Source organism: Camelina sativa, chromosome 19 (assembly GCF_000633955.1).
Source record: "Camelina sativa cultivar DH55 chromosome 19, Cs, whole genome shotgun sequence".
In the NCBI taxonomy this organism is placed as follows: domain Eukaryota; kingdom Viridiplantae; phylum Streptophyta; class Magnoliopsida; order Brassicales; family Brassicaceae; genus Camelina; species Camelina sativa.
In genome coordinates, this window is record NC_025703.1 from 23,379,618 (window position 1) to 23,406,026 (window position 26,409).

A 26,409-nucleotide genomic window follows, 5' to 3' on the forward strand; every position below is an offset into this window, starting at 1 on the left:
TATGACTCTTTTAGAACCTTTCAGACCCTCTCATATCTACTTATCATAATTTGATAGGTTTATTTTTTAAAAATAAAATAAAATTTAATTAGATTATATGTTTATATTAAAATACTAATAAATAAAATCTGAGAACTCAACTGAATATTACCGATGCAAATGCTCTAATAGTGATAAAATATAAAAAGCATCAGTTACCCTATTTTATTTATTAAAGTTTTATTTTGCAGAGACAATGCCCACGGGCCTAGACAGGCATCCCACTATGTAGTATAATTATATGATTTAACAAAAACTAATATTATATATGAATTTTGTCGCGTGTATAATCTAATATTTAGTAATTTACATAACATATGCATTATTGCATTATATAAACTAATATTTACATAACATATGCATTATTGCATTATTGCTGCAAGAGAATTAAAGGTGATCTTGGGTGAAGAGAGAGGAGGAAGGGGCGGAGAGATGGCGGAATATAGACTTGGAGAGCTTAGACACATGCTGATGACGGTGTTCCTGTCGGGATTCGCTGGTTACTTGGTGAGGCCGGTGATGACTGACGTCACTGTCGCCGCCGTTTGCTCCGGCATAAACGATTCATGTTCTCTCGCCGTTTATCTCACCGGAGTACAACAAGTGGTAATAAACTCTACTTATATAGTATTATAGTATATAACAATTGGGGTCTTTTTGGTTTGGTTAATGACTGTTTAGTCTTTTGGTAAGTACAAATTCTTCCAGAAATTTTCTGTGTCTTCAAAATTTATAGTTTAGCCTTCAAAATTCAGGAATGGACATGTTATCGCATTTGCTGTCTATTATTAAACTGGAGTTAATTTGAGATTTTACTACAATACATTTAGTTGTAATTACTAATTTGAGGTTGACATCATTTGATTATTTTTGGGACATGATATATATTGTACCCAAAAAATGAAACAAAAGCTTAGAAATGTTCTTGCGATGAAATATGATAAATATTTGCATAATTTGTAGTAGTCCATATATATTGAATTTCAAGTAGTTTTTTCTCATTTTAATATAAACTGATAAACTCACTGAATTTTCTAATAAAATAATTATTTGTGAACTTATTTAACTTTTTTTCCCAAATATATTTTCAAGTTGTTTTTGCTTCTTAATTGTGAGTATCTTAAATTAGTTAAACTAGTTATGTAAACTCTTTTTTCTTGTCGATGATTATGGTAACAACAACCAAAAAAGACTGTAGGAATAGGGACAATGGTCATGATGCCAGTGATCGGAAATCTATCCGACAGATATGGAATCAAAGCATTGCTCACTCTTCCCATGTGCCTCTCTATTCTTCCTCCAGGTTCCTCTCTTTTTTGTTCCTTTCTCACAAAATCAAAACGGATTATAAATTTGTGTCCAAACTATACGATAGAACCAAAAACCAAATGATATACCCAAAAATCCGAAATAGAACTATATATCCAAAAATAATAGTTATATTTAATAATAATTATCTGACAAAAAAAATACCAAAAACAATTAAAATATCAAAATAACCAAAACCATTAGTTATATTTATCAATATTATACATTTTTTTTGCAAAATTTAACCAAAAATTATTAAAATTGAACAATCTTTTAGTTTCTTTAATTTCTGAAAACTGTTCCGAACACCTACTCAAACCGATAATTATAAAATCCAAACGGATAATAAAAATTCCCACCCCCAACTTATTTGAATTTGAAAATATCCAAACTGAATTTGATCCCAAATCTAAATTCACATGGTTAATTTTCTTTGACAATTTTATTGTAAATTTTATAAGTTGTAATATTCTATTTTTTTCTTGGATATTAAAAACCTAAAATAAAATATTTCTTGTGAAGCCAAACATAAGTTCTATATATATATGTACTCATATTATAAAGCTAAAGTTTCCAAAACTAGTCATGTAAAACCACTTATAAGGCCTCGGGATAAAAAACCCAAAACCCGAATAATCAGGTTCCAAAACCGAACCAAATAGTTATAAAACCCGAACGGATAAAGAATTTACCTACCCAAATTACCCAAACTAATAAACCCCAATCTAATCGAAAATCAAAGAACATATCCGGAAAACCCAAAATAAAATTATATATCAGAAAACATTATTTATATTTAATTAATTTTGTACCCAAAAATACCAAATACCAGAAAAAAAACTGAAATAACCTAAAATATCAGAAATTTATATATTTACTTATATCTGCTCAAAATATACAATTTTTTGAAAGTTTTATTAAAATTGAACAAAAATAAAATTCTTCTCAAAATAGATTTGAAACTGATCTAAACAGTAAACCCAAAACCTATTCGAATCCGAATGAATAAAAAAAATTTTACACAAATTATCCAAATCCGAAAAATCCTAATCCAGTCAGTAATTCGAATGTCCCATGTCTATGTCTTAGACCAATGATAGAAAAAGATGCCTAAAATTGTTCATTTGTTTATTTGATCGCGATATCTCACAAAGTCCACAAAGAATAGTGCCAACGTAGAAAATGATTAGTCGCTTCCCACGGATATCTCGTTTTATTTGTCTATCTTTTTCTTAAATTAATCTTGAAAATTCCGGATCTTTTATCTATAATATCAGTATCCGAAATTATTTAGATACTTCTATCTTATTCCTAAAAAGATTGAATCTGGAACACAAAAGCACCATCCTATTATTATACTACCAGTCTACTACTAAGCCACGATCTTTTTAGTTATTATTATTATTGATTATACTGATTCAGTGATTCTTATCGTTATTATTGACGTTCAAAGTTACTGCACATAATGAGCGAAACAAAACTAGTGGCAATTTGTCTCTATTATTAGCTACTGAATGTACGTAGTAACCTTTTGCAGCGATATTAGGGTATAGAAGGGATAGAAACTTTTTCTACGCATTTTATATTACCAAGACTCTATTTGATATGGTCTGCCGAGGCACTGTTGACTGTCTCGCTCAAGCCTATGTGGTACTCTTTCTCACCATGATCTAGTTATATGATATTTTGGTCTTATAATAATAAATTTACAACATTTTACGAGGTCATTTGTTTATTTATCAGGCCAAAAATGTTCATGGAAAAAGGAGAATATCAATGTTTGGAGTTTTTGCTGGTGTCAAAACAATATCCGGGGTTTTTGCAACATTCTCAGCTCGTTTTTTACCTATAGCTTCGACTTTTCAGGTGTCGTATCATCATACATGAATCATTATACATACCAACAAACAAAAAGAAGATATTGCGAGACGAACTCAAAGATGTGCATATAAAAAAACCTCAAAAGATGATCAAAACATATTTATAATTGATTAGGTTTCAGCTATATCATTATTCGTTGGTTTGGTGTACATGAGAGTTTTCCTCAAAGAGAGGTTACACGACGAAGATAACGAGAATTCTGATGATGGTGGTGGTAGTAATAATCAACAAAAAGTTCATGATGATGGTGATCTAAGGATGTTAGCAGAGCCGATTCTAAAAGACGCACCAAGTAAAACACATGTATTCAACGTTAAGTATTCTTCTTTGAAAGATATGGCCAGCTTTATAAAAAAAAGGTATGTTCCATATATACTCAATTTACAAAGTATCCATAGTTTAATCTGCGTATATATATGTAACTAGTTATATATAACCGTAAATGGTTGATATGGGTTTTTATAAAACAGCCCCATACTCGTTCAAACATTGGTGGTTACATTCTTTGCTACCTTATCACAAAGTGGAATGCAGTCTGCTTTCATGGTTTCTCTCATCTCCACAGTTTTACATTCGTATATTTGTTTCTGAAAGAAGCTATTGATTAACATAAAAATGTATTGACTGATTTTAAATAACAGTATTTTATGAAAGCTCGTTTTGGGTTCAACAAAAATGACTTTGCTGAGCTCTTTCTACTGGATAACATCATTGGCTCCACCTCCCAGGTATATTTATAAAATATATGTAGTTATCGTTTATAATTATTAGTTAAATAAATCTTTTTCAATGATATGTGCAGTGCTGCTAACTTTATTTTCTTAGCTGTTTATATTGCCGATATTGGTTTCTGCCATTGGAGAACGTTGGGTATTATCAACGGGGCTTCTTATGGATTTTTTAAACGTAAACATTTGAGAAATTAATTAATTCATTTCACTCCAACTAATCTCTGGCATCAATGGATGTCCGTTTGATATATGAATACTAAGAAATTTGGTTATGTGCTTGTCATTCAGGCAGCTATTCTCAGTGTTGCGTGGTCAGCATGGGTGAGTTCGTTGAGAATTCATAACAAAGAAATCTATATTAAATATAGCCCTTATAATTAAAATATGTTAAACCTGTAAACGACTACGAATTTAATAAGATTGCTTTTTTCTTCGAACGATATAGATTCCTTATGCCACGACCCTGCTTGTACCCGGAGCCATGTTCGTGATGCCATCGGTATGACTTTATCGCGTCATGGTCTTGGAGCTTTTTTACGTACTATTGCTTAAACATATTTTGAATTTGGTTATAGGTTTATGGTATTGCCTCAAGACAAGTTGGATCCGGTGAACAGGTAAAACTATAAAACTGTAAAACTGTTTAAAAGAAGTGTTAGAAAATAAATGGGGGTTTAGAGTATGAGTCCATGTATGGTATTGAATTCCAAACATATGCTGAATCCAAGTATCCAACCCCAAATTATTATGGTTAACCCGACCGAGAACTATAGTGTGGCCAATCAAATCCCAAACGAGATATTGGCGAGATAAACTGTTAGAACAAACCATTATCACTGGAAGGAACGTTAGAAATCTCATATATGTACCCTTTTTCTTTTAACGATTAACATACTCAATAGAAACAAGATTAATTACTATAGATTCATCATTTTTTCTTTTTTTTTAGTATGTACTGATCAAATTTTCAATTAAAGAGGGATGATTTTGTTTTGGTATTTGACTGACATCTCAATGCAGGGGAAGGTCCAAGGATGCATAGCCGGGGTAAAGTCCCTGGCTGGAGTTTTAGCTCCATGTGTATTTAGTCCATTAACAGGTAGGTGCATTACCCATTAAAATGAACTATGAACTTCATTCATTACTATCTTTATAATGTTAATTATTATTGAGATTGTAAAAAAACCTATAGCTTAGCAGATAATTAATTTTGGTTCGATGTAGCATTGTTTCTCTCCGAAAATGCACCGTTCTATTTCCCTGGATTCAGCCTTCTATGTATCGCCTTCTCATTGGTATTTTCTTTACATCTACGACTATAACAATTATAACAACTACAATATGTTGATTGTTCGTAATAATGATTAACATTGCTTTACTTTCACAGATGATTGGATTCTTTCAGAGTCTTCTGTTAAAAGATCTTCCTTCTCCATTAGTGAATAAACCAATCAGCAAGGTAGCAACAAATTAAAAGGGAAATATTCACAAGAGATAACTCAAGATGAAAATGCAACTTGAATCTTGAACAAATTTACTTCAAAATTTCACTTGTAACGAACTCGGAGCTAGACATTGTTAAAAACCACTTGGTTTTCTTAAACTGGTGGTTCAAAATTTACTAGAGTCAAACAAACAATGTTTGATCGATGTCGATAATTGGAGCGCCTCATTTTTGTCAATGCAAATGTGGGCAAATGGAACTAGTTTGCCACTTGCATGCGGCTAGAAGTAACAAAACTGAGGCTCCATACCTATTTCATCACGCTTGCTACTAATTTCTAGGAAAATAGAGGACATATTTTACAGGATTTCTCATTCATATACACCAAAACATATCTTGATGATAGGGTCGTAGAAATAATGACCTAGGGGTCATTTACCGTTGGACAGGAGGTGGAGCTAGAGTTAAGCCAGATTAAAATTTAACTTTGATACGTCTGAACTTAAGGCAATTTTAGGTGTTATCTTTATCCATTCGCAGAATTAAGTTGGTAATAAAATGCTCTCATCTCTCATTGTTGGTTGTTCCTAGTCCTCTAGAGTGGTTTAGTTGTTGGTCATTTTGAACCTTAGGAGGAATGGCTTGCGTGCTCCCGTTCTTCTTTTGGATGAAGAGTTCCTTCTCGTCTTTTTCCTTAGTTTTAAGGCCTATGTTCTGAGCTTGGCCTTCGGCTGTGTCGGCGTTCTCCAGGAACCCTGATTCTCTCCATAACTACTAGTGAAACATATTCAAAACCTGGATCACAAAAGTAAAGAACAACAACAAATTTAAAAAGCAAATTCGACTTACAGATCTGTTGAGTAGTACAAGACCGACCATCATCTTGCTCTCTCGTCACCATTAGAACGCTCGCGGGTGGGGAGATGGGTTCAATCAGAGGATTCTACTCCAATTAGGGTATCGGGAGGTAACATTAGGTTTGGGTTTGGGTGAGATGGGTTTAGGGTCTGGGAATAGATCTGAGATAGAGACAGAGGGAGAGAAGGGGTGGAGATAGACCACACTTCAGCCATAGCGGTGGGGACGGTGGAGGAAAATAGATCCGAGACAGCAAGGTTTGTGAGATGAGATGAGGCCATGAGGGTCTCGAGGGATATGTTTGGGAGATCTTTTTTAGGGTGAATTTTCGTACTAGCCAAAATGGCAAATACAATGAAGAATATAGCCATATAATGGGTGAAATTAGGTGAGTAACCAAATGATATTGTGAGATTACCATATTACATCCAAGTAACCAAATAAAATTGCTTGTTTGTGTTTCAAAAAAGAAACCTTTGCTCTCTATTTCGTGAGTGTGTCCCAATTCTTGAGTGTTCTAAGAAGTATCAATAGACTTTCACATCTATTGTGGTTCTTGTCAATCCACCATTCATCTCCACCTTATTCGGGTTAGTTAGAGAGGTCCTTAGACCAACTAACAACTCATTCTTGTTTTGATTCAAGATCATTTTGTAGCCAAAGCTCATATCATTTTGGTATCAGAGCTAAAAGCTCATATCTCTTATTGTTTCATTTTAGCTTTATTTGAAAAAAAAATATATATTTACTTCGTTTAAGAAAAATTATACAAAAAAAAATTCATTTTGATTTGCTGCATTTCTGTTTAAATTGAAAAAAAAAAGAAAAAAAATCATTTTTGTTTTATTTAAATCGTTTAAAAAATAGTACAAAAAAAAATCTTTTTATTTGCTGAATTTCAGTTTTATTTGAAAAAAAAAAACAAAAATTTTTCTTTGTTTTAATTTCATTCTACTTTTTCAATATAAAAAAAAAATGCAAACTTTGGTTTTAGTTTTGAGGACAAAACCTTTTCAAGAAGGAGAGAGTGATGCAATCCTAGAAATATCAACTCATCAAGAATTGGTTCAAGGAAAATCAAGATCAAATTATAAAGAAGTTTCTAGAAGACAATCAATTCATGGCTACATCAAGAAAGTGTCTAGATACAAAGAACCAATCTTCATCAATGATGATTGATAAAATCTCTCAAATTTATTCTTGATTTATTTATGTAATTAATTTGATTTATTTTGTATTTATGTTATTGATTTGTAAATTGAGCCTATATAAGCTCATGTTTCCCTTCATTGTAAATATAGAATATTTTTGGAAAAATAAAAGAGAGAGTTTTCTCACTTTGAAGCTTAGGCTGTTGTTTTACTTGTCTTTTCTATTGTGTGTGATTCCTTTAGAAAAAAAGTTGTATCTTTATCTTTGTGTGTGATTCACTACGATATTGATTTGTGTTCTTATCACAAAGTCATTCTGCAACTTTGTGTGACGAACTTCGATCCATCATTCATCTCCATCCTATCCGTATTAGTTAGAGAGGTCCTTTAGACCAGCTATCGACTCACCCCTATTTTGGCTCACATCAGGTGATGGTGGTGATGATGGCCGGAATTGTGGCCAGCGAAGGTGGTTGTCGGAGTCGTCGCCGGAATAGTGGCCGGCGGAAGTGATCGCCGGATGATGGTCGGAGGTGGTCGCCGGAGTGATGGCCGGAGTAGTGTCCGGCGAAGATGGTCATCGAAATGTGGGAGTGGTGGCCGGAGGTGATCACCGGAATGTGATTGTCGGAATGTGGTCGGAGGTGATCGCCGGAATGTGGTCAGAGGTGGTCGAAGGTGGTCGCCGATGGTCGGAAGTGGTGGTGGACTGGAGGTGGTTATGGTGGTAGGAAAGGGTGTAAAAGGTTAATTATGTAATTAATATATAAAATATATCGTATATAAAGTTTTGATACTTAGTATAGTTAGTAGGTGAATTATAATTTTTTTTTGTGTTATACACTGCAATTTGCCTTTTTTTTTAAAGTTATGTTTTATGTTTAGGTTAATTTGTGTGATAACCAAAAATACAAACAAAATTAAGAGTATAGCACTATATTCAAAAGAATTAGGAGAATGGGAGGAGGGTAGTGTATAATTACTATTTTAGTGTTTTGGTGGCAATGGAGAGCTGGTGGCCGGAGATAATCAGCGGTGGTGGTTAGCGGAGGTGGCCGGAGGTTTCCGGCGACTTTCGGCGAATTTTCCGGCGGATGTTTCCGACGGAGATTTCCGGCAGAGTTTCCTGGTGGATTTGGCCGGCGGAGGTTTCCGGCGATGGTGTCTGGCGGAAGTGGCTGGCAGTGGTGGGCGGAGGTGGTTGGAGGTGGTGGTAAAGGGGTAGATAGGGGTGGTGGAAGGGTAAAATTGTATATATTGTAGTTTATATGAACTATATCATAGTTATATGGTTAGAGTAGTTAGGAATTTAAATTTAGTTTTTTTCTTAGTTAGTTTTGCCAATTCCCCTTTATGTTTTGTAGTACAGAAAATAAGGTTTTTGGCACTTTAAAATTTTTGGGTCTGAAACATGGTGCTTAAATCTATTTTTTCTCTAATATTTGGTAGAATATGTGATTTTAGCTTTTCTTTGAGTAATTTTCTATTTTAGTATTATTTTAGTGCTATTGTATAGTAACTAACATAAAAATTTATCAACAGTTACAGAAAATAAGATATTTTTTGTGCTATGAATGTGGATATTTCTTGTAGTGAGCTTGTCTACAACACTTCACAGTCAGTAATTTTGATGAAAATGCTATATCATATACCTTATATTTGTTATTGTAATTGCTTCTTTTATTTTATTGTAATTGCTTCTCTCACATAGACTTGGTCGCCACAAATGCGGTGAAAGTGCAAAAAATACGACAAAAGTCACTATTTCAGATATGAAAACACACAAGATAAAACGAAATTTTGGTTGTGTGTATAATACCTTTGAATCAGTTTACAAGCTTTTACAAATTTACTAGTACCTATTACAGTTAGTGGCAGATCCAGGGAGAAAAATAATATGGGGCACAAAAATATATTTATCTAAAAGTTTTTTTTTAGCAATGAAAAAGCATTAAAAAGTATAAAAAATTAAGCTTTTAAAGCATCCTAATGGATTCGAACCCTTTACCACTTGGGTAGTATGGGGCACTCTAACTAAATGGCCTAAGAAACTAACATTGTTAGCTCATTACTAAAACAGTTTTATTAAGGTGTATGGGGCACGTGCTCCACCTATTATACATGTAGATCCGCCCCTGATTACAGTAGTAACAAAACAACGTTCTAAAAGTTATACTTTTATAATAATGTTCTTATAATATTTACATGATAATGTTCGATCTTGTGTATATATAACAAAGAACAAAATCACATAGTGTATAAATTGTCTCTAGAGAAACCTTCCCTCATAAATATCTTGTTTTCACAAAGATCTTTGTGATTTGTTCGGCTTCGAACGAATTTTAATTTTAAATCTTGATTTCTTTCGTAAATTTTCAGTTATCTACATATATTTTTTTACAACTAAATCATATAATAGATCTAAACATATTTCCAGTACTTTAGAGGAAGACTACAATAGATATATATATATATATATATATATATATATATATATTAATTTTTTAATAAAGCTGAACTAATGAAAATTGTTTAGGGCCTACAAACAGTAGAAAAAACGTTTTTACGACAAAAATTGTTTACGGCCTACAAAGTAGGAAAAACGTTTCTACGACAAGCAATTTCAGAAGCGATTCTCTTTCTAGTAGGCCAACTTTTGAACTTTGTGATTAAAATTTGGCTCACAAAAAATATATGCAAATTTAGACTTTATTTTTTGGCGGGCAGCCTCTCAGTCGGGGGATTCGGATGTAGCTAATCGTCTTCCTTGGATACTTTGGACATTATGGAAAGATAGGAATAAAAAAGTTTTTCAGGGGTTACAGGCCGAGCCGACGGAAATTCTACACCAGGCGAATAATGATAAATTACTATGGGAAGAAGCAAAATCCTATTCGGATAGGTATTTGCATACTACGCCTCTGGTGGAGGATAGGGGAGCGTTTCCTCGATGTCAGATTGATGGTTCTTGGAAAGGGTCAGATGCTATGCAGGGTCTAGGATGGTGGTGTTGTAGTGATGATGATGCGACTCTCCTTTTGGGAGCACGGAGTCAGAGATGCGGTCCTACATCCTTACATGCAGAGCTACAAGCCTTGATTTGGGCTATGGAGTCACTCTTGGCGGCTGGAGTTGGATGTCAAAGCTTTGAGACAGACTGTGCAGAATTGGTGGCGATGGTGCAGACGCCTGACGATTGGCCATCTTTTTCGAACCTGTTAGAGGAGTTTCTTGTGCTCAGACCATGCTTTTCCTCGTTCTCCCTGATCAGGATCTCTAGAGAGCTCAATGTAAGGGCAGATTGTCTAGCCCGTTCTTCAAGATTGCTTTCCTCTGAAATTTCCTTTGTAAACTCTTTTCCTCCGGTTTGGGCAACCAATCTTGGAGTTATTTTTTAATTTGATTAATGTTTGGTTGAAAAAAAAAAAAAAAAAAAAATATAAGCAACCCAATAAGTACTTCCACTGGAGTTGATCTTATATTCCTTGCTTTTCAGATGCATCTATGATGTCTTTGAAGTCTCCTGTTAAGAACCATGGTTGTAAGCTATCCCCAGATAGTTTTCACTACAAGAAAAATCCACATTGATAACAGTAAAAAATAGCTCATTTTACTGAAATGTTATAAAAGATGAATGTTTTATTTTGATTTCTATATGATAGCACTAAAACAATGCTATGACAAAAATTCAGTAAGTGGGAAAACAAAATCCCTTATTCCGCTAAAATTTGGGGAAAATTTTCAGATCTTACATAAAAAAAACTCTAAGTGACAAAGCAAAAAAAAAAAACCTTTCAACGGAGAAATAAAATCTTTGACTCTTCTCCTGTATAGCCTCTCGTCTTTATTGATTTGTTATCCGTCTCTTCAAAAAAAAAAATATCCAACCGACACTGACTGTGAAACTTTCTCTCACCATCATCGAATCGAATTCAGAGCACACATTCAGAGCTTTCAAGCTCATGCATCTTCCAAACACACAACCGCAACTCACAGTGATTTAAGCAGAGATTTGATTATTTTGGCTTCACCACACCGCGGATCTGAAAGCACTTCGCTTTCCTCTTAGCCAACTCCGGAGAACACTTCTCTTCTTCCTCCTCTTGATCGGAAAATCTCTTGGTTTCCTCTCAAAGATCACTCAAAAATTTGAGAGAATTTGGGAGTGATTTATTTGGTGTTAGGTCGCAAATGAAGCCCCCAAAGGTGTATTTATAGGCGAATGGCTTCTCTTGGGGTGAGGGACACGTGGTGGCATTCTCCAACATTTGGCATTTAGAGTGGCGCATGCAGCAACACGTGTTGGTTGGGAAGCTAATCACGCGCGCGTGTTTCCCACTCTCGCGAGTGTAATCCACGCTCGCGCCCAATACCTTTGGCATTTCCTCTCTTATAAATTTATTCTGGCTAATCAGATTTAAGAAAAAAGCAACGCGTGATTTATTTCCCAACTCCTGCCTGTGTGATGTACTTGGCTCGGTTCCTGGTACGTCCCTCTTGCACCGTAGAGTACTTACGACGATCCCCTGGTACATGGCTCTAGTACCGCGAGTTCCCTTTGATGGTCCCTCGGTCCATTGCTCTCGTACAACTAGTTCCCTTATCAGACTAGTTTCCTTCTTTACTTCTCCCTTATGACAAGACGTACATGATACGTACCATGGATCCCTCATGTCGGTCCCTTGGTACGCTGGCTGGTCAGCTGGTATGCGGTCGTTCGTTCTTCGTCTTTTCTTGCTTCTACCTCGGTTGTTCCTCCTTTTAGTGATTTTTAAGACTTCCCGTCTATGATTCCCCTTAGACCATCGATCATTCTCTTCGCTGGTCTGATAGTACTCCTCCGATCGTTTACCATTGGCCGTTTCACGTCTTAGAGATTTTCCTCCGAAATTTTCCTGGTCGTTCTCCATTATCTTTCCTTCTCCTTCTTTCCAAGTTCTTTCCGGTCTTTTCAGCGAAATTTTTATTCGGGTTCGTATCCTTTAATGCGGGTCACTACAAAACCTCTACCTTTGTGTAATCATAACTATGATTGAGTAGTCTTATAGAGTCTTTGGGTTTTGGTAGATTAGGATGATTTAGGAGTTGGGTTATGGATTTTATGGTTATATTGCTTTAGATCCTTGCTTATTGGTTGCTAATAAAGCTAGATCAGCCTTGATCATGTTGATTCTAGACTTTAGGAATTTCATGCCCAGAAGGTGTTTGATGAATTTCTTGAAGCAAAAATTTTAAGTGCTTTACATTCCTTACCTTTGGAAATTATTGAATAGGGTAATTAGTGGCTAGATAGACTTGATTGTAATGCTTATTGATCATTTAATTGCCTTTGGAAGAAGTTGATAATTGATTGATTAGTAAAGGGATTGATTAATGTCATGGAAATGTGTTAGTCTTGCTTAGTGTTCTATGGCCTAAGGATCTTGCTTAGTTAAAGTTGTTTGATACTCCATAATCCATCTTTTATCTCACTCCTAATCAATTACCTTAACACTGAGATTCTCCTTTAGTTATTATTGACTTGATTTTGTATTTCTTACTTGGTTTATTTGTTGAGCTTTTACAATTTGTTTGTCTTGCTTAGTTAAGTTTGTTACATAAATCAAATTTTTGTTTAAGATTAGATTAAGCTTTATTGTGTATTCTTTGTGTGTGAATCTTTGCAAATTTGTGGATTGATATTAATTGATTAGAGAATCATACTACATCAATACTCACAGATACAATTACATTTGATCCAATAGAGTTCCAGGTTAAGTTTTCAGATCCAGTTTTTTGGCTCAGTCCTAAATCTGAGTATCACATCACCTGCATAATTTTAATCGGATGTTGATCAAACTCCAACTGATCATAAAGTTCAAAAATACAAACTCGGTATCTTAAGAAGTCTCTTAACTGGAATGTTAGAAATTCTAATTGATATTGCTATTTTCTTTTTTTTTTGGTTAAATGATTTTATTATTTTTACAAAAATAGTGTATCTAATGGAAATGACCATAGTTTATAGGAAAATGATAATTCTACCCATTACACTAGAAATCAAGTCTGGCTTCCTACAAATACAGAGATTTGGCTGATGGGTTGGTATGTTATGTTATAATAAAAAAATGGGAAAAATCCAAAAAATATCCCATCTATTTTTTATTTGGAAGTTTAATACCTAATATTTTTTGTTGGAACTTTATTATCTGGTTTAATATTTGTTTTCATAAAAAGCTTCGTTTATTTTTGTGTTAGTTGATTAGCACATTGCAGTTAACAGTCGTTAATGGTTCTGACGAAATCACTAACTCGGGTTAATATTTAACCCCACATGGTTAATTAAACCAAACGAAAGACATTGTTGCCCTTCACTTTTAGTTTTCCCCAAGTTGCAGAACCCCTAAATCGAGAACCCTAACTCGTTTTGTTCTTCCTCTTCTCTTCCTGGGTTAATCGTGAGAATGATGAGCCAAAGTTCATGGTCTAACGCAAATTCAAATCGGATTTCGGGTCCTCTTTACAAATGTGGTAGAGCTACGACGCATGCAAAATCATGGACAAATGAGAATCCGGGTAGAAGATTCTTTAAGTATGTTGTTCATGGTTTTTTTTAGGTGGGCAGATGAAGACAAGCCATACGGTTGGCAGAAGGTGAGTTTACTGGAGGCTAGAGATGAAGTTAAGGTACTTAAATAATTTCTTAAGGCAATGAATGTGAGTGGTTCCAACACTACCTCCCATGATTTAGTGAACAAACACGAGGAAGAGAAGGAGAAGCTTGAAAATGAAGTGATGACAGCTAATGAGAAGGAAAAAATGCTTAGCCAATTTATCTTACTGTCTTGGGAAGGTTACATTGTTGTCATTGTTATGATCCTTGTAATGGGAAAGAAGTAAGTTATATTTGGGGTGGTTTCATTGTTGTTTAGATTTTGTTTTTAATTGTGTTGTGTTGTGAAATGAACTTCTATGTTGTAAGTGGCAACTGTATGTTTGAAATCAAATTATCCTAATCTCATTTATCCGAAAGAGTCATGTAGACATAAAGATCCAACATCCCCAAAAGCAAAAAAGGATCCGACCATAACAAAGGGGCCAAAACAAATCAACATCCTACATTGATCCTAGATAGCAAACAAAAGACATACAAATCTTCTTCTACTTCTTCTTAGGTTGCCAAACATCAAACACCTTATCATTCCAAGGAGACATAGGCGGTTTAGGAGGTTCATCGGACCTTTTACCATGTCCCTTGCCACAACTCTTGCTTGTTCCATATAGCAAACAAAAGACATACAAATCTTCTTCTACTTCTTCTTAGGTTGCCAAACATCAAACACCTTATCATTCCAAGGAGACATAGGCGGTTTAGGAGGTTCATCGGACCCTTCACCACGTCCCTTGCCACAACTCTTGCTTGTTCCATTTTTACGGTCAGGAGGACGTTCACGAGCACGTCCTTTTGCAGTTACGTTGTGTTACGTGGACCACTTGTGTTAGCTGGAGCACTTGAATGTTGTGGAACTTGTGGTTGTTGTGTTGATTGGCTTTGAGGAACATATGGTGTTGATTGGATTTGAGAAACATGTGGTGTTGATTGGCTTTGAGCTCTCTTCCACCTCTTTGGTGCATTGTGGATGCTCCATGGATCATCATTTACCTATAACAACTCTGATGTTATAACCTTAGTTTTTCAAATCATATTAAAAACACAAGGCTAGATTACTTACCAAACTTTTCCTTGGTCTCCCTCTCTTGCGTGGAGGAGCTAACTGTGCAGCTTGATTTTTGCATGTGCCCTTATTGTGACCCATTTGATTACAATTGCTACAAGTCATAGATTTACCTTCACGAGTAAGCTTTGTTAGATTAGTCGATGATTCACCTGGCTCCTTTATCCTATTAAACTTCTTTGGACGCCCTCGTTTCTTCCTCTTATCAGGGATATTCAATTAGCCCTTTACATGTTCTCCTCCATAACCTTTCTCCATTACAGGATCTATGTTGTCTTTGTACGTATTTTGCCACGGAGAAATCTCACCCTGCCAACAGCTGCCAGAATCTCACCCTTCAATTCCCATTTCAAAAAAGCCCCATCCAATCCAATAATAGGTCGAGAACAATTCCTCCATGTTCTCCTTAACTTCTCAAAACAGATGTAGAACTTATCAAATTTTTGCTTACCATTAGCTTTAGAAATGGTAACAATCTCAGTGTGGGTCTCCGCATTAGACCTTTGCAGCTCACCCTCATAATCCCATAAATTTGCAAATTGTTGTCTTTGTGTTTCTATCACCAGATTAAATGCAATTCTTCTTGCTTTTTGACATATCAACTAAGACACAGAAATCGTGTACCTCATCATAATGTCATCCTTAATGTCTGTCTATCTCAAAGACGGCCTTCTTTTTGCTTCATCTCTGAATAATATTTCAATCATACCCTGCTTCAACATCTTAGCTTTCCCACTAACAACATGATTATGAGTGTCAAAATATGTTTTGACTACCCATTTGTGTATCTGCTTCTCCACAGAACAATGTATCTTCTAACGACAGTTCTCATGACTGCATATATCCGCCAGTTGTGTAGTACCCAACTTACACAACTTCACATCATAGTTCATCTTCAAGACATATCTTAATAGCTAATCCCTGAAATTGTCACCATTATGAAATGTTTTTATTATCCACAAGTAAGGTGGTTTGTCCTTGGAGTAGTTAGCTCTCGATATTTCTCTTTCAAAGCGTCCAAAGGTATCCCATTCTTCGTATGTATCCTTTGCAGAATCAGGACGCTCAGAATCCATGCATTGCCTCTCAAATTCTTCATCCTCTTCAGCTTCATGGAAAATGTTCTCTATAGCTTCACGTTCAGCTTGGCGTGTAGCTTCTTCACCCGTTTGGTTAGTATTTTGACCCTCACCTTCAGATTCTCTATTAATATCCTCATAAAAAGCACGAAAAGAGGATCAGCAGGAACAACTTCCTCTATCGGATCCTCTCCTTGATTTTCTACTCTCTTTTCTTCTACAGCCTCGACAGTTGTATCCCTTTCAATATCTTCATCAGATTCCTCCGCATCCTCAACGTCACACTGCTCAATATATTTAGACAGAGGGCATGGTGCAGATTCAGACTTAGCTTGCTGGATGTATATATCGACTTCCCCACCAATCATAGCTTCACTACACAACTGTCTGATCCCACAATATTTGTCTTCTTCAATAACTCTAGTTGAAGCTATGTTTTTTTGTGGAAGCTTGTTCCATACTTGTTCCATTTCATCCGATACTCCATTCTCTGCGTATAACTCCTCGAAGATTGACCATGTCATCAGATTAAGAACAATCAACATATCTTTCGCTTGATTCCTCCAATGTAGGCGAACAATCCATCCTTCAACATGACTTCTCCTCTGAAATGGATATTGAGTTTCAATTCCTAGAAACCACTGCACAATGACATATTAAAGAGATTAGCCATAAGACTATTCTAAAACATGTTCGATATTGACATAAGTCCAACCTAGAAAAACTCGCGAACCCTAAAATTAAATCTACGAGAACATACCTCATCTCTCCGGTTACAATCTAGCTACAAAACCACCAATCCACAAGTAATCAAACGCCTAGAACCATCAACTCGTTAGATTTCAAATATATATAGTGAAGAAGATGAAGAGAAGAAGAAGAAAAATCGACTTAGGGTTCAACTTGGGCGAAATGGGATTTAGGGTTCTTCTTTCCCAAATCGATTTGGAAAACAATAGTGAGGAAGATGAAGAGAAGAAGAAGAATAATCGACTTAGGGTTTGATTTGAGAGAAATGAGATTTAGGGTTTTTCTTTCCCAAATTGATTTGGGGGAAATGTGATTTAGGGTTCTTCTCCCCTTTCAAAATCGATTTGGAAAACTAAGAGTGAAGGACAATAGTGTCTTTCGTTTGGTTTAATTAACCACGTGGGGTTAAATTTTAACCCACATTAGAGATTATGTTAGAGCGATTAATGGTTGTTAACTGCGAGGTGCTAATAAACCAACAAAAAATAAACAAAGCTTTTTTATGACAACAAAGATTAAACATGTATTAAAGTTCCAACCAAAAAAGACTAGGTATTAAACTTCCAAATATAAAATAGATGTGGTGATTTTCGGCTTTTTCCCATAAAAAAATAAGTGTACCTAACATGTGACTGATATCAAGATAGTACTTTATTCTTTGAAGTGCCAAGAAATGGTGATATCATGTACTTTTGTGTGTTTTTAGAGCCTGGTTTTCTCCTGTTTTATGCATATTCATTGACATTTAGGTTGTTTAGGTTGCATTTTGCATCAAGTTGTTGTTCTCAGGCACTGGAATGGAGATGTGCAAGAAAGTGAAGGATTTAGAGAGCTTTGGAGCAAAAAGAGGATGAAGAAGGTGAATCAAGCTTTGGAGTCACAAAATAATCAAGAAAAATGGTGAAGGAGTAAAAAGAGAAGGAAGAGAAGACACATCGACCATTTGCATCGACGTTGGCTCCCCGATGTGGATTTTCCTGAAGACACCAATTTATCTGCAAATACATCGGGCATTTGCATCGACGTTGCTAACTTGATGTGGATTGTCCTAAAGACACCAATATATCCGTAAATATATCATGCATTTGCATTGACGTTGTTATCCTGATGTGAGATGCTTTCCTCCAAGATCCATGTTTCTTGACCGGATCCGACCGGTTCCTTTTTAACTCTCTCTATAAGTACATTAAACCTATTCTAGAGATCTTATCTTTGTTTATGCAATTTTTAGGGTTCTTAAGTTTGTTGGATCCTTTGTTTATTTTGAAGTTCTGAATAGTGATTTCTTTTTATTTTCTCTAATCTACAGTCTCTAACTATGATTTCACAAAGATCAAACCTCTACCTTTGTGTGATCATAACCATGAGTGAGTAGATCTCTTAGAGCTTTGGGCTTGGTAGATTAGGGAGATAGATGATTGATCTTTGATGTTTAAGGCTTTATTTGCATGATTCCTTTCTTGTTCAGTGATTATAATGCTAGATAGCCATGATCAAGGTTGAATCTAGATATTAGGATTTCCATGTCCAGAAGGTCTTTGATGAAATTCCTGAACCAAACTTTTCAAGAGCTTTACATTCCTAACCAATGGAAATTGATGATTAGGGTGTTTAGTGGTAATTAGACTTGATTATAATGCATGCTCATCTAATGATAGCCTTTGAAAATTGTTGATTATTACTTGGTTTGAATAGAGACTTTATCATGGAAATGAATTAATTTACTTAAGTGTTCTAAGCCTAATGATTGTTATTGATTGTTTGCTTGAACATCGATGATTGATTAGCTATCTCTCAAGTCCATAACTTTTCTCAAGGTTTGCTTGTTAGTATTGAATTTAAACCATTAAAGTTTGTGTTTCTTTGCTTTGAGTTTGTTTTTCTTTTGTTTTGATTTAAGTTTCATGATTAGGTAAGTTTGTTACTAAAAATCAATCTCCTCTTTAAGTTTAGATTAAGCTTATTTGTGTATTCTTAGTGTGTTATTTCATTGCAAGCTTGTGGTTTGATAAAGTAATTGAAAAAAAAGATACTACATCAAAAGGCAAAAGCATGTTAAGATGGACTTTAATTTGTACAACTGAAAAGGAAAAAAATAAAATAAAATAAGGTGGTGTCTCTAAATAATTGGCTTTCATTTTTTCTTTCTAGCAACAAGGACAGCAAGAGCAAGCTTTCCCATGGACCAGCTGGCTAGAGAGAAAGAGGAAGGTACCAAGAAAGATCCGAACACTGGTCCCAAGTTTTATGTTATATCTAAGCGTTAGACTCGAACCACTTGGACTAGATCAGACTTGGTCATTGGCTTTCATTTAGGGTGATTTTTGATTTCGGATATGCAGAACCCTTTTTCACATTTGCTTTAATTTTTTGTAGATAATATGCAGCAATCGAATTAGATACTACTTTATATGTTCCATTTAATTCTATAAGAAAATAAGTTGACAAATCTATAGACAGCTTTTGTGTTGAGAATCACATATTACCGCGTTGTCAGATTGCGACGATACGAATTTAATCATAGATGGTTTCGTAGTGGACAAACCTTTCGAAGGTTTTGTAGTTTTACAAAAAAAAATTGTAACGCGGACAAATTTCAATATATAAGTGACAGTGACTAGTAATTATGTGTGATAAGCATTTTTCTTTTTTTCTTTAGTGTGGTAGAAAATCAAAATCCAAACAAAATTCTAAACACTTTGTGTTGTTGTGTTTTTTTGTTCTCTCTCTCTCACTCGAGAAGTCGGCAAACATAAGGTATTAGGTGATGGAGAATGAAATTGGAGGGCTGAGGCACATATTGATGACGGTCTTCCTTTCTGGCTTCGCCGAGTTCATGGCAATACCTGTGGTTACCGACGTTGCCGTCGCTGCCGTGTGCTCCGGTCCAGGCGACTCATGTTCTCTGGCCGTTTACCTCACTGGTTTCCAACAAGTGGTACCAAGCTTTACATCATACACATTTATACTTCCATTAGTCTCTCTCCTTTGATCTTCATTTTCTCGATTGTTAAATTGAAATTGAGAACGTATAATATAATTCAGATGCATCGGCTTTGAGTGTTTTTTCATCCTAAATATTTTTAAAGAGTATATTCTCTTTCATATTTCAAACTAAATCTTAGTTACTTGTAATAAAGTAGTTTTTTTTTTCTAAATTGACTTTTACTCAGCATTCTTCCATGTTTTCACATATCATAATTAACATTTTGAAAAAGAGTAAATATAATGATTTTTGTGGTAATAACGATTCTTCTATCTTTAACTAAGTTGTTTATACAAAAAGTAACACCATGTTATTCAAATTAAGAATCATTGTATGTAATTAATATGATTTTTTTTTCTAAACTGAAGACAATAGGGATTGGAACAATGATAATGATGCCGGTAATTGGGAATCTATCAGACAGATATGGGATTAAAACAATCCTCACAGTTCCTATGTGTCTCTCCATTATTCCTCCTGATCCGTTTTGTTTTCTTTTGTCTCTATTTTCTTTTTGTTTTTGTTACATATCATTTGTGCGGAGTGACTAACTGACTGACGCAAAGAAAATAACGCACTAAATATATTAACTCATTAAAACCAACACCAAAAGAATAAGATACGTGTACGTCAATGTATTATATATTCTTTAACTATATGGACAATATTATGTGGACGTAAAGAAGCTTTACCCCACTTCAATACATGTACATGCCCATGTATCGTCGTTTTCCCTACCACTACTAATGTTCACCTCACAAATACAACTAGTTTAAATGGCAACACACACAAAAAACAAATCGATCTCAGAAATTTTATCTAGAGAGAATTGCATTTACACCTACTATTGGTGTAAATGTTTGCAAGTAGACCTACATTGAGTGCAAGGTATACTTTTTTGATATTTTTTGTACGGAGAAACTCATTTTCGGACAGTTTTGCTCCTGACATAGGTGATAAGTGTGTAACTGTAGAGATAAAATATATTGTTGCTTGACCATTGGATTTAAGCTCAGTAATTATAATCCTATGGGTTACAGCTGAGAAAGATTGTGTGATAAACACAATTCTTTTTGTCCTTTTCATCTTTTGTTTTTTTTTTTTGGTTTTTTTTTTGTTTTACTCTACTTTATTTTTTGGTTTTCTATATCTCTTTTTGTTTTTTTCTTTGTTATAACACTTTAGCTAGTTATTATCAAAAAATTATATGTTCATTTTTATACAATCTATTATGATTATATTTTTCTACATCTAAGATGTATATTGCTATATTTTTTTCATTTAGTATATTATACACTATCCATTTTTAGTTGAACATTTGTTCACTAATAAGTGGATGACCATTTATAGTAAGTTGTGTTTAATTTAATTGGTCATCTACTTATTAGTGAACAAATGTTTAATTTTTTAGTTGAACTGTTATATTTTTAGTTGAACTTTTTTTGATGAAATAATGACAAGAAATACTTAAACAATATCACTCAATGAATTTTACTATTATTTGCATTAAAACATTTTTTTAATATATATTTTTATGAACATACAAACATATCCACCAACTTATGACCACATGGATATATATGATCGAGGTGTTCAAGTTAAAAGGAAATTATTGGGCTATGGACTCGGAGATGCAACACATTGATCATATATATATCTATGTGGTCATAGTTTGGTTGATATGTTAGGATGTTCATAAAAAAAATGTTTTGATGCAAACAATAATAAAATTTATTAAGTGGTATTGTTCAGATATTTCTACATTTTGTAGTGGACAAAACTTATTTCATCGAAAAAAAATTCAACTAAAAATATGACAATTCAACTAAAAATGTGACAATTCAACTAAAAAGTTGAACATTTGTTCACTAATAAGTAGATGACCAGTTGCATTAAACATAATTTAGTGTAACAAATGTTCCACTAAAAATGGATAGTGTATAATATACTAATTCAAAAAAATATAGCAATATACATTTTAAAATATATATAAAATATAATTATAATATATTGTATAAAAATGAACATCTAATTTTTTGATAATAACTAATTAAAGTGTTACAACAAAAAAAATAAAGTAGAGGAAAACAAAATATAACAAAAGAGAGAGAGAAAGCTGAGATGTGTTTGGTTTGGTAAGAGAGTAATATGTAATTTTGAAGGGGAAAAATATAGGAGTAGCACAAAGTATGTGTATTTGTCATTAAAGTGGGAGAAAATAGGTATAGATGCAAATATCTCTTTTATGATCTATCGATATTAACTAAATTTTTTTTTTTTCAGTCTTAGAACTGAAAATAAATTAACTACCAAAAGGTTTTGAATCGCAGTTACAAACAAGGCTTAATCATTTTACACGAAAACAGTTTCGTGGATTTTTTTCGTACGTTCATTCTTCAGAGCATATGCATTGGTGAGAGATCAATTGAGCTTTTCATTATAAAATATTGATTTTTTTAATGCATAAAATTTTGAGAACTCTTTATAAATATTGTGTGTGCATTGGTGAGAAACTTGAGTTTCTCATCAAAATAATATTTTATTATAACTTAATATTTTTATATAATTTTTTTAATATTTATTTTGTTAACTTATTTTTCATTTTATCATAATTATAAAAAATTATTAATAATTTTTAAATATATTAAATTATTTATTAAATATATTTAATTTTATTAATTAATTATATTTTATACTATTTATCATATTACCAATAATCAAATTATAAATACTAATATAGTTAGTAAAAGTTTCACAATACTACTTTTTTTTCAACTCTCATAATTTATTTAATCATACAAATATTTTTATTGTATCAACTTATATTAATTTTAAACAATATAAATATATAATATAAAATTATGCATAATGGAACTTGTTAGAAAACTAATTTTATTTTATGATTTATAAAAAATATAAAACTAAAAAATAACAAAAAAATAAACTATTAATTTAAGCTTTTAAATTTTGCAGATTTAGTTTATTAGAATAAAATATAGAAATTAAGATAATGACTTGTGTCACCATACGAGAGGATATCATTGATTTCTCAAGGTTTGTCATATCGATTCTCCCATTTTTCAATAAAATAATATTATTATTTTCTTTTTTTATTTATTTTAATTACGAAAAATTATATGAAAAACTACCAATGGTCATGGTCTTACACACTCACAAGTCACATAAGCTGAATTCCTGGACATGCTTTTTGTTCCAATGGTCGCATAATTATCAATTAAACTTTAAAATTAAAAAATTGAAAATAAATAAAGGGCAACAAGTGATGCGATTTAGTAAGTACATTTATTTTTTCTAAAACTTATTATCTGCCTACATAACACCAAACAATTTTAAAATTGTATTTTACCTTGTATCTTCCTCTGTCATGTATACAAAAAACTTGTAGTATTATCTTGCCTGCAATCTTTCGCAGCTGAGCCATAAATTAAAGATAAGAGAATTATAATTATCTTGCCAAATAAATTAACTATGCCAAATATTAACCAAAAAGAAATTAACTATTCCAAATAGTTGACAAAAAAAAAATTAACTATTCCATTGTTTGATTCTTACTTTATAGAATAATAATGTCTCATATTATCAAAAGAAAATAATTTTATTATTTGATTTTGGCAGTAATTTTAGGGTACAGAAGGGATACAAATTTCTTCTATGTGTATTATATAAGCAAGATTCTAACCTCTATGGTATGCCAAGGCACCGTCGCCGTCCTCGCTTATGCTTATGTGGTACATTTTAATAAATTATCGTAGTTTTATAATAAAATACTGTTATCTAATTTTTTTATCAGGTTACTTCAAATAAAATTCATTTTGAGGAAATTTTTTTGTTCAGGCAGAAAATATTAACGGCAGTATAGGCAGTGCAAGAACATCAGCATTTGGTATTTTAACTGGTATCCAAACAATCGCAGGACTTTTCGGAGAACTAGTTGCTCGTTTTCTACCCATCTCTTTGAATTTTCAGGTACTTTTATCATCACTATACTTTTTTTGTTTTGATTTTTTTGTTGGTTTATATCACTATACATTAATTCATTAGAAAGTTAAATTTTCATGTGATCCAAAGTCTAACGTGTTTTCTTTTTTTTGGAAGTAATAAGGTTTCTGCTATAACATTTCTCGTTAGTCTGGTGTACATGAGACTTTTCCTAAAGGAAAGGCTAAACGATAATGAAAATGATGATCATCATGATGGTGCATATCATGATGATGATCATGATAGTAACAATGTCGGAATGTTAGGAGAGCCGATTCTGAACGACACACCCATTAAAACACGTGTCTTTCACAGGAAGTATTCTTCATTGAAAGATATGATCAGCTTAATGAAGACTAGGTATATTTTATACATATTTATGTACTTCATGCATGTATATTATTATTGTAAATGATTGGATATGGTTTTTATTAATGCATGCAGCACCATATTTGTACAAGCATTGGTTATTACATTCTTCAGCAGTTTCTCAGAGAGTGGACTGGAGTCTGCTTATTTGGTTTATCTCATATATATATATTATATATTTACTCCTTATTTTACATATTTAGTTTTTTTTTTTAATGAACTAATATGTATGATTTTTTTTTTTTTTAACTATATATGCAGTACTTTTTGAAAGCACGTTTTGGATTTGACAAGAAACAGTTTGCTGAACTCGTATTGTTGCTTAACATCGTTGGATCTTTCACTCAAGTAAATAGATTAAGATTGATTATATCATGAACATAGTATATATAATTATTATTCAAAAAAAAAGAACATAGTATTTATAACTATAATTAAATATATTGTAATAACTTCTAAGTTAATTTGATATGTATTAGTGTTTTCTCAGCTGTTTGTACTACCAAGATTTGCATCTGCCATTGGAGAACGCAAGCTTTTATCAACAGGGCTTTTTATGCAATTCTTGAACGTAAGCATATTTATTTCTTAGTTCTTACTTACGTTTCTATTGATACCTTAAATAATTAATTGATCTTGTCACATAGAAGTATTGAAATGGGTCATATTGGGGGTTTGTGATGCAGATGGCCATTGTCAGCATTTCTTGGGCACCATGGGTGAGTCAATCAAAACTAGGGATATGATTCAAAGTTCCATCTCAATTTGATTTTGCTTTTTTTTTTTTTTTTCGATTTCGCAGGTTCCTTATTTCACCACGATCTTTGTACTTCCTGGAGCCTTGTTTGTGATTCCGTCGGTGAGACATTTTTATTTTTAATCAGTCATTTATAATACTCTAAATCTTGCCTGATACTTAACAAAATTTGTGAGTAATCTTGCATCGGAAATGAAATAAGACCTAGAGTAATATATAATGAATAATATCTCACATAGAGAATTAGGCAGAATTCTTAAGTTATATTGGCAATCAGAGTGGCCTATCTATAAACATGGACCAATACATTCATCGTCAAAATGGTTTTAAATTCGGATTCTATAAAATTTAAAGTTTGAACATTTTGGGATGCAGGTTTGTGGTATTGCCTCAAGACAGGTCGGAACTGGTGAACAGGTAAGAGCTAGTAAAGATTGAATACTGGGTTTCTGTGGTATCAGTATTTCAAACAAAAACAAAAGAGCACAAGAATATTGTTTGAATTTCTGTAGGGAAAGGTGCAAGGATGCATATCTGGAGTGAGATCCTTTGGCGCAGTCGTGGGACCATTTGCATTGAGTCCATTGACAGGTTTGTAAGGCCGTAAGAACACAAAAGACTACTAAATTCTATTCATGTCTTTTGACACATTTAAACTTTTGGTTTCATGAATATAGCATTGTTTCTTTCTGATAATGCACCGTTCTATTTCCCTGGATTCTGCCTTCTTTGCGTCTCCTTGTCCTCGGTACGTGTGGCTATCTCATCCATCTACAATATTTTTTATTTGATTAAAATATTATGATGGACCAAGATGCTTTGCATGCGCAGTTGATTGGGTTTTTTCAAAGTCTATTTATTAAAGATGTTCCTACTCCACCATTGAACAAAGCAAGTAACAAGACCTCAAGGGACGAAGTGTGATTACAAGTACTCACCAAGTATATTAGAGAAGAATGTATATAGCTTTGTAGTATGTGATAATTTATATATATGGTAACTTTGTGTGACACCTTTCTCACCCCCCCCCCCCCCNCCCCCCCCACCTTTTTCTTATAATAAAGTTGTTCAAATCCAACTAATCGGATAAAACAAATTAGTAGAAAAATAATGGAACATATAGGGAAACTATAAAATTTAGAGTTTAGTTATAAAATTAAAATATATTAAAAACAATGATAAAATCTTAGTACGAGTGTCTTACCAAATGCTTTAAATTAGAACTGTTGGAATCAAGTCTTTGATTAATCCACAAAATTGTTGAAACAGAATCAAGAGCGTAAAGAGAAGAAAATGGAGAAGAATTCATTGGTTATAAGTTAGAACGAAGAAGAATGTGAAG

At 33.4% G+C, this 26,409-nt stretch overlaps 1 protein-coding gene and 1 pseudogene across 3 annotated transcripts; both read left to right on the forward strand.

Annotated features, from left to right (window-relative positions):
- On the forward strand, nucleotides 392-26,090 carry LOC104767002 (tetracycline resistance protein, class A-like). 3 transcript variants are annotated; one of them, XM_019241408.1, is made up of 14 exons: nucleotides 392-645; nucleotides 1,231-1,342; nucleotides 2,885-2,997; nucleotides 3,091-3,213; nucleotides 3,343-3,587; nucleotides 3,699-3,774; nucleotides 3,870-3,956; nucleotides 4,054-4,134; nucleotides 4,248-4,280; nucleotides 4,405-4,458; nucleotides 25,443-25,484; nucleotides 25,580-25,658; nucleotides 25,745-25,815; nucleotides 25,899-26,090. In XM_019241408.1, exons 1-14 carry the CDS (start codon nucleotides 397-399, stop codon nucleotides 25,989-25,991), a joined length of 1,458 nt encoding a protein of 485 aa, XP_019096953.1. In that variant the 5' UTR covers nucleotides 392-396; the 3' UTR covers nucleotides 25,992-26,090. The 3 variants fall into 3 exon arrangements, with proteins under 3 accessions (XP_019096953.1, XP_010489313.1, XP_010489311.1); XM_010491011.2 differs by lacking the exons at nucleotides 25,443-25,484; nucleotides 25,580-25,658; nucleotides 25,745-25,815; nucleotides 25,899-26,090 and adding exons at nucleotides 4,535-4,576; nucleotides 4,980-5,058; nucleotides 5,184-5,254; nucleotides 5,347-5,724 and having other exon boundaries at nucleotides 393-645; XM_010491009.2 differs by lacking the exons at nucleotides 392-645; nucleotides 1,231-1,342; nucleotides 2,885-2,997; ... (5 more) ...; nucleotides 4,248-4,280; nucleotides 4,405-4,458 and adding exons at nucleotides 19,522-19,894; nucleotides 20,311-20,422; nucleotides 23,579-23,691; ... (5 more) ...; nucleotides 24,997-25,029; nucleotides 25,113-25,169.
- On the forward strand, nucleotides 13,856-14,291 carry LOC109130758 (annotated as a pseudogene).